The 9,168-nt window shown below is 43.8% G+C and overlaps 1 protein-coding gene across 1 annotated transcript in view; it reads left to right on the forward strand.

The window, feature by feature from the left end:
* The window catches only part of YEATS2 (YEATS domain containing 2), a 43,892-nt gene that overhangs the window by 17,929 nt on the left and 16,795 nt on the right, over positions 1-9,168 (forward strand). The window contains exons 12-16 of the mRNA XM_009075997.1: positions 2,248-2,351; positions 4,972-5,079; positions 6,084-6,257; positions 7,403-7,661; positions 8,438-8,599. Coding sequence (XP_009074245.1) covers positions 2,248-2,351; positions 4,972-5,079; positions 6,084-6,257; positions 7,403-7,661; positions 8,438-8,599 — 807 coding nt within the window. The remainder of the gene's footprint in view (positions 1-2,247; positions 2,352-4,971; positions 5,080-6,083; positions 6,258-7,402; positions 7,662-8,437; positions 8,600-9,168) is intronic.

Below are 9,168 nucleotides of genomic sequence, written 5' to 3' on the forward strand. Positions count from 1 at the left end.
ACCTGTGTGACATGGCTAAAGGGTGTCTCAAACTTGAGCATAACTTCCTCTGGGAAGCAGCACACAGAGTGAGGCCAAATTGAGTCACAGATACCCCTTCAAAAAAAGCCTGTCCTTTGCAGGCAAAAAGGGAAGGGGAGAAAGTAATGTAGATCATGGTGCACAGATTTAGACAGAAACACTGCGCAGGTGGTTGAGTGACATCTGTATCATGAATGTGGGCAAAAAGCATGGAGAGCTTGCAGTGACTGGTAGATCCGTCTCAGGTCCCATTGTGCAGCATGGTAGATGTGTGAAATGTGTATACCCCAGTTACCAGGAGAACAGCCATGGTGGTTTTTGTTGCTGCTCTCAGGTTCTGTCTGGGTCAGTTCCAGTCAGTTTGAATTCCTCTAACTGGATGGATACTGGTGCTTCAGTGTTGACAAAAACCTAGGGTCAGGGGAGGACTGAACTGCAGGACACATGTGATGGGTATGGCAGTCAATCAGTAATCTTTGGGTTGGGACTGGATGGGAGGGCCCTCAGAAGTCATTTATTTGTTGTGATCTGTGGCCAGGAACCACCACCTGTTTTCAAACACTTGTTTGTGTGCATACGTGCCTCCCAGCATGACAGAAGGATGCCCAGAGCCATGGGGTAAAGTGCAGCATCCATGTAAGACACAAACTGTTTGCTGGACATGGTTAGAAAGCACAAAAATTCTTTTTAGTAACGTTTCCTTTCTTCATCTGAGGCAAGACAACTATCATGTTCGTTTTAACTTCATCACAGAGGGAATTTGTAAAGGGAGCACAGTCATATCTGAATTTTTTAAGAATGTTTTGGGGCTTTCTTGGTAACACTGAAGCTGTTTCACTGATAGGGTTTGATTAATCTATTTTGTTGGTGATGGTTGGGGGGTTTCTGGCTCTTTTCTCTTTCTTCCTTACCTCCAGCCTGACTGTCTACTCTGCATAAGTGGTTTATCATGATTTGGTTAACTTTTGGGTTCTTCTAGTAGGGGTTTGTACATGAAGAATAGTTTCTGTAGATGCACCAGATGGTTTAGATGTGCAAGTCTTAGTGTCGTTAAAGGTACAGTTTCCCACCACAGTGGTGATATAAGTATAGACTGGCCTGGCAGAAACTGTCTGTAGCCTCTCCCTCCCTGCACTCCTGCTGGTTCCCCTGTATCCTGCACAAGTCAGATCAGTGGCAGAGCTGAAAACTGATACCCTCCCCTCCCCAAACTGAGTTTTGTTGTCAGAGGGCATCTTCACCAGACCCTGTGTGAGGGAGCAAGAGAGTATGTGGAACTGGCATTTTGGCAACAGCATCCAGGTCGGATTGAGTGCAATGTGTACTACAGACAAAGTTGTGACATTTTTGATAAGGCTGCACATCATATTTAAGGAGAGGGGTGAGACCTTCATGCTCTGTGAAAGTCAGCCTTCCCAAAGCCTGGATTTTCAGAAATGACTGCTCATTTACTTCTGGACTTAAGTGCAGATTGTAGTGCAACTTTCTGAGAGACTAATGCTTGTTTTCATGAGTGTAATCCATGACCTTGGTATCGCTTTACCAAATGAAACTAACAAACCAACCCAACAGCAGTAAAAAAACTGCTGAACAGCAGTGATGTGTGCACATTCTGATAATGCAGGGTGAGTGTACCACAATCCACATCCATCTTGGGGGTCAGGACAGTGCTGTGGCATGTATATTTGTTAATTTTGCAAGAGCAGTCTTCTGCAGAGGAGCCTGTGCCTTGTTTCTGTTTTCTTTATTCACTCTGTCCCTTCCTCTTGTTACTCCTCACTTTGTCTTCCTCCTTTTCTGGCTTTTTCCTTCCCGCTCCAAGGTTTCCCCATCCCAGTGTCTGAGGCTAGCTTAGGTTCGGAGAGCTTCTGGGCAGCACGGGACTTCACATCTGCAGCAGCAAGTTCTGACTAGTGGCTCATTTACTGTCCTAATTCCACATATTTGCACCTGTAGCTGATATCCTTAGCCACCCTGGAAGGTGCCTGACCATTTACTTGCAGAACACAGAGCTCTGGGGTGAAGAGTACCTTCTCAGGGGCATGAATTCTGCAGGTAGAGGTTCAGTAGTGGATTTATTTTGTGCCCATGCCAGCTCCCACCGATGTACCTGACGGAGAATACAGTCAAACTGAAATGACGTTTCTTGTTAGAAGAGGTTTCATGTGTGCAGTGGCACTCCTCTCCCCATCCTCACCCGACATCTGCTTTATTCCTGGTGCACAGGGAGCCCAACCAACAAACTGACCAGTGTCTGTCAGGCCTCTCATGGAACTGGATCTCCTGTGTCAAAGACCCATGGGAGCAGTTTCGTCACCTCAGCTGTCAAGGTAATGTTCTCACTAGGTGCATACTTTCCCTTGAAAGTCCAGCTTCCTATTAAATAGGGCTTTTTAGCATTGTAAACTGATTGCCATTGCATATGAAGCTTTACTGTTTCTAACACCTCCAGGAAGGTGGTGGATTCACCATCCCTGGAGGTTTTCAAGTTGAGACTGGATGTGGCACTTAGTGCCATGGTCTAGTAATGATGGTAGGGTTGGACTCAATGATCCTTGAGGTCTCTTCCAACCTAGCTGATTTTATGATTCTATGATGATAATTTTTCCAGCAGATGGATCCATATGAGAACATGGTGGTTATAAAAGATTGGAGTGTCACTTCTTGCAGCTCTCATTAGACTTGCCTACACATCTGTTATAGGCACTGCTCTTCTGCTTTTATACAAGGAAATCCATGGAGGGCACAGCTTCCAAAACGTCTCTCCAAAAAGCTCTTCTGCAGCTGACTCTGATTTTCTTCACTTCCTTGGTGACTGAGTGTGGTTAAACCAGAGATGCCTACCTCAAAACCTTCACTCCGTTCATTATTTTTGTACAGCAGCTGCTCCTAGCAGCCTGAAAATAGCTCATTTAGCAGTTTTAGAGCTGCCTGCATTTAGAAAAATGTTTGTGTAAACAATGGAGTAACATTTGGTTGTGCAAACAAACAGCAGTAAATACAGTTCATGCTTCTGATCTGCAAAGCCCAAAAGGTACAGATCTGAACTGTCTCACATAAAAATCTCTCCCACATCTTGTGCTAGGAATGATATTTCTGGCAGGGAAGTGGCGTCAGTGAGGCTCTGAAAGCAGCTGGTGGGTGTGCTTCTCAAAACAGGAGCATTTCCCTGTCTCCAAGCTACAGTATTAACACAAGATAGGATGGGGGGAGGGCTAGCCCATCAGCCTGTAGAGAGCAAAGCACTTTACATTTGGAACTGAGATGCCTCCTATGTCTGCTATGGGAAACGTGTTGAAGATTATTGTCTGCAGCAATTAGTTTGGAGTAACATTTTAAGTGTCAGGTGTGCAGCTAGCTATTAAGCTTTGAAAAGCCTGTCTGCTCAGATGAATTTCATTTAAATGTGTTGAAAAATCATTCATTAGTCATTGTGTTTCACTGATTTGGGACACTTCTTTCTGAAAGGCCTTTGGTGAGTCAGAATAGGTGCATGTCATTAGTTAGAGCTGAATATTTCCAGGGCAAAGTTAAAAACTGAAGATATTTTAAAAAATACATAAAAATCATACTTCTGTAAACAGAAATGTATTTTGATTGGTCTTCTGGTTAGTGGAAAAGCTGTAGTTTTATGGTTTCTTTAAAGAGGAGAGTGTGTCTGGTAGTTCAGTGTGACATTAGAGGTTGTGCACAACTCACCACTTTTCATCGCTCCACTGTGTTCTAGTTTTCTCTCTTTTAATGACTTAAGGCTGCTGTTGAGAGGAGTGGTTATGCCTCTAGCCCTGTCTTCACACCTCCCCATTTGCTACCAGGCGTGCGTCAATGTGGTAAACCAGAGCAGACAACAAATACGCTTGAAAACTAATGTGCTCTCAGTCATGTGTGTCAGTACAAGGAAGATGGCAGGAGTATTAGGTTAGCCTGAGGGCTTGACTTCTGGTCACCATCCAACCAAAGGATGGGCCAAGTGATTGTGAAACTATGGCTTTGGAGTTCACGTTAATGGTAAAAGGGAACAATTGTACTGTAGCAAACTTTCTCAAATGGATTTGACTTCTCTACCAGCCTCAGATCCAGAAGTGCCAGGTGCATGATTTTGCATGCATGGAAATGTTTTTTACTCCATTTTGTTACATAGCTTTGTTGTTTCTGCCAAATGGTGAGTTCTGCCTGGAAAGACTGTGTGGCATTGCATGATTCCAGTTAGAGGAGAGCGTAAATTCATTTGAGAGAATGTTTTTCCCCTCTCTAACTTGTCCTTACATTGTCTTCTCTCTCTGAGATTGTGTATAGCATCACAGAACAACTGAGGTTGGCAGGGACCTCTGGAGATCATCCAGTCCAACTGCCCTGCTCAAATCAGGGTCAAATACAGCAGATTGCTTGGGAATTTGTCCAGTTTGGTTTTGAGTATCTCCAAGGCTGAAGAGACCACAGCCTCTCCAGGCAACCTGTTACTCTGTTCGGTCACCATCAACAACAAAGTTTTTCTTACCATTTCCTGTATTTCAATTTGTGCCCATTGACTCTGTCCTTTCATTGGATACTATTGAGTGTTGTCTGGCTCGACCTTTGTTACACCTTCCCATCAGGTATTTATGTGCATTGATAAGATCTCCCCTCAGCCTACTTTAATTTTACATGAAATGCTTTGTATAAAAAGCTGATCCAAGAACATGAGTCGATTTCTTTTGCCTATGTATGATATGGTAAGAAACAGTTACTGCTCTTGGAGATGTAACTTTCCAAATAAAATTTGCTTTGTAGTTTGTATTAAGTAAGTTAGACTCCTTTTACTTAAGTGCTGACTGATTTTGGAAATGTCTCATTTGCACAGGTAATTTGGCCTGCCCAGATGGTCAGTGCTGCTCTGTATTAGCAGTCACTTGTTTTATTTCTTGTATTGGACACTTCACTGATTTTTGCACCATGTCTTCCTATTTGCAGCAGGAGGATTCTCTTTTTGCCAGCATGCCACCCCTTTGTCCCATTGGGAGTCATTCCAAGGTGCAAAGCCCCAAATCGATCACTGGAGGACTTGGAGCTTTTACAAAGGTATTCCTCCTGGCTTTTGTGCTGGGGCAAGGAGCCCAATAGTGTCATTTCATGCTGACTTGTGCCACAAACCATGTAACTCCAGTGCCTGTAAAACTGTACTGGAACCGGTGTGTCTTGCTGCCAAAGGCTCTCTAGTACCTCTCAAAAACGTGTCTTGTATTCTTTTCTTTCCCTGTGGCTCTGCTCTGTGTATGATATTTCCTCGTATCACCTCTTTCATCCTTTGTGTTTTTACTTTGAATCACTATTGTATTGAGGCTGCTATTTTTAAAGCTATTTTTAGTGGGATACAATGAAAGTAAACTGCAGTAGATCTGTCAGGAGCTTCTTAAAAATGATACAGTGATTTCTGAATCTCAGATGTTGCCACTTCTGACTGTGCTTCCTTAAATGTTATCATCTGGAAGTTTTAACTGGTGATTCAAATAAAGGGTGGAAGAATACTTCCTACCAGTTACAGTACATGCAGAAATTAAAACACAAAAAAAACCCCAGAATGGTGGGTTTTGCGTTGCTGCCCTTTGGGATTAGGTGTAGGGCCTGTCCCAGAGAAACATAAAACATATACACAAGAGAACAGCATCAGCTATTAGGATTTATAATATCCATAGGTTCAGAAGATGCTCTGAGCAGCAGGGTGCTTAGAAATTTGAAACCTTAAAGTGGTATGGCTCCACGCAGGGCCTAAAGAAGGCAGGTCTGGCCAAGTCTCATGTCAGTATGACTGGTAGTTGTACTATTACTAGCAATTCCTGTGACTAATTTCTGTGAGCACCTTTCAAATGTGGAATGCTTTGTAAATACAGACATTACCCCACAGGCTTGAGTGTTGGGAGCAGCCCTCATCTTGGAGCTGAGTTAGAGAGTCCACATGGCGGTGAGAACCAGTCTGAGCTCAATGACTGTCACGTGCCCTTCCCTGCAGACAGACTGTTCCAGAAATGATCTTCAGTGATTAAAGCTGTTTGCTTTTCTTACTGCTATTTCTTCCTATTTAAAAGGTGATAATAAAGCAGGAGCCAGGAGAGCTGCCCCAGCAACCCCAGCTGCCAGCAACAGGCACAACTGCCCAGCCCTCTGTGCAACAGTATGTCACTGTCAAGGGCAGCCACATGTTGGCCTTGTCACCACAGAAGGCGGTTGTGAGCACAGGCGAGGGGACGGTGCAGTCTAAGGTATGAGGCACTTGGGAATCTTTGGGTGGTGTAAGCTGTCTTGTGGTTTTATTGCAACACTTGGTGCTTCTCCCCCTACACTCCCAGGGATGTAGGGCTGATTCTGCTCCTCTGTGCACACAGTGGCTCATATCTTGCTTCCATGTAGTCCCTGGGAAGGGAGCAGGCTGAGCAGGCACTATTGCGTTTTGTTGCATACAGGGACATCTTCTCTCTGACCCTTTGCAACAGTGGAGTGTGGCTGGTTTTGAAGTGGCAACCCAAAAAGTCGGTTACTATCATCAGCTCTTGCTGAAACTCATCCAGATCTTTCTGTAAGAGGAGGTGAATTCTTTCCTTGGACTGTAGGCCTGCAACACAAGAGAACAGGACAAATATGGAGTGGGGTGGAGGCTGAGCTAGAACTAGCATTAGGTGGACGCAGTCTTACTCAAGTGTTTTATTGTAGGAGTTGTACCAATGCAGTGCTGCTGTGACAGGAGTGACACAGCTGCTGAGAAGGCACAGTGCAGTGACGAGATGACAGCTGTGTCAGAAACTGTCTCCATTCTTGCCTGTTTCTATTGTGTATAGAGTCAAATGATGTTCCAAGCATGAGAGATTACACACAGAACTTTAATGTTTGCCTAAGTAAATATGTATCTGCATTTGCAATAGTTCATGGTCCTGTGTACTGCCTTATTTGCCTGTTTGGGCAGGTATACAAACTCATGTTTCCCTGCAGGTATTGTCCACAAATAAAATTGAAGCACTTAGTGGATTCTGCTTTGAGGCCATAGTTTTCCCAGGGAATCTGTTCCCAGGAATGTTTTGAAACTGAATTTCTGCATCTCTGTACTTTGCTAAGGCAGGCTTTATCTTCAGCTGGAATTAAGCCATTGCTTATATACCAGAAAAAAAGGAAGTTCCCTGTAATTTGAATGAGCTTAGTCTTTTGTGGGTGCTCTGAAATCCTGATTGTGTTTAGCAGTTTATCGTTTTACTTGGGATTGGCCTCTTGCCGATGTAATTTTGTTTCTGAATGAAGAGCTTCTGTTCGTGACTGAACATGTATGAAGTGTCCTGAAATGTCTGGTTATGTACCAGCTAGAATTCACACGATTGCTCTTGCCAGCAACGCATTACCCAATCCTTATTTGTTGCAGGTTGTTGGTGTTCCAGTTGGTTCTGCATTACAGTCGACAGTGAAACAAGCAGTGGCTATCAGTGGTGGCCAAATACTTGTGGCAAAATCTAGCTCTTCAGTGGCAAAGGCTGTTGGCCCGAAGCAGGTTGTGACTCAAGGTGTAGCCAAAGCCATTGTGAGTGGTGGAGGAGGGACAATTGTTGCTCAGCCTGTGCAGACTATAACAAAGGCGCAAGCTTCTTCCACAGGTGCTCAGAAAAGCACTTCTCAAGGCTCAGGTAGAGTAATTTTGCACCTTGTTAATAGCTTGTGGTGGGTAGGTTTTAAGGGTCTATAAGGATTTATTCAGCTGCAAAATAACTCTGTGTGATTTTAAAGCTTCAAAATTAGTAGATCTGTAGGAAAATTCAGGCTGACTGAGATGAGTAATAAAGAAAATAATAACTCATCTGTAAGGGAGAAGAAGGAGCACAAAGACTTTAAAACATGCAGTGTTCTGGAGTGAAGATCAGATAGATATATGCAGGAGTCTACTGGAGAACTCATACACTTTCATAGAACCAGACTGACATTTCTGCACAGCATTTTGGTCCTTAGCTGCTAAAAGGGCTCCCCATAAATCCAACCAGCGAGAGCCAAACTGTCCTTATTGCATCTTCACATCTTCCCCAGTGTTTACAGGTACCAGAGTATGGGCAGAAGCACCCTGCCTGCATCTGCACACAGCTGGCTGTAGATGAGCATGCTAACTCAGGCTCTGGGCTTGTTGGAAAGGTGCTGTGTGGGGTCTGGGTTGGAGAAAGGCTGTAGACCCCATGGCTGTTCTGCTTTGGCCTGCAGCCATAACTGGGACTGCACACAGAGATTTTTTCCAGACCTGTTAAACAAAGTGTCTGTGCATCACTGGTAGAGTTAATCTGCAGTTAGGCCAGCTAAGCATGGATTATTGAGGACTAGCTGCATGTCACTGAGCGCTTTCATCCTGTTTAGATTTCTATGCATACTGCTTTCTGCAAGCAACAATTTTATTTCTTTTTATTCTTTTTTTTTGTAGTGATGGCTACACTGCAGTTACCAGCCACCAACCTGGCAAACTTGGCAAACTTACCACCAGGCACCAAGCTGTACCTCACCACCAACAGCAAAAATCCTTCTGGGAAAGGAAAACTGCTTCTGATTCCCCAAGGAGCCATACTGCGAGCCACAAATAATGCTAGTTAGTCTTGCAGGGAAATCTAATGAGTTAAACAATGTAATCATTGCATAATTAATATGTTTGGCATTTTTGCTGTAAAGCGTCCTGGTGCTGTGGAAGTCAGCAATGGGATGAGGTTTCTTCGTTCACATCAACCCATATGTGGTGCTTTTTAGAGCTGATATATCACAAGTGGCTTTTGTTTTCGATGAAACTACTTTTCATGCAGTGCTCTCAATGCAGAAACATGGGTTTTGTTAATAGGCTTCTGAGTCAAACTTGCTGTGAAATACCTGGAGAATAATATAGCATGCTAAGATAGTTCCAGTGGGCAGTGCTATGTTTACGGTGTGCTGTTGCTGTAGGCAAAGAGTACTGCAGGCTTTGGACTCTTTAGATGAAGAGACTGGTCATGAGCCTTTGCAGAATAGTGTTCTTGAGGCTGGGGTTGGGATGGGAAATGGATTGAGTATAAACTTTGTGCTCACAGTTCTGATTTGGCCTGCCTGAGGTATTACTCAGTTTAATATATAAGGCTGTAAATACCAGCAACATAGCAATAAGAGTACATGTCACTGAAGAAGTAGATA

This window comes from Acanthisitta chloris, unplaced genomic scaffold (assembly GCF_000695815.1).
Source record: "Acanthisitta chloris isolate BGI_N310 unplaced genomic scaffold, ASM69581v1 scaffold40435, whole genome shotgun sequence".
Lineage (NCBI taxonomy): Eukaryota > Metazoa > Chordata > Aves > Passeriformes > Acanthisittidae > Acanthisitta > Acanthisitta chloris.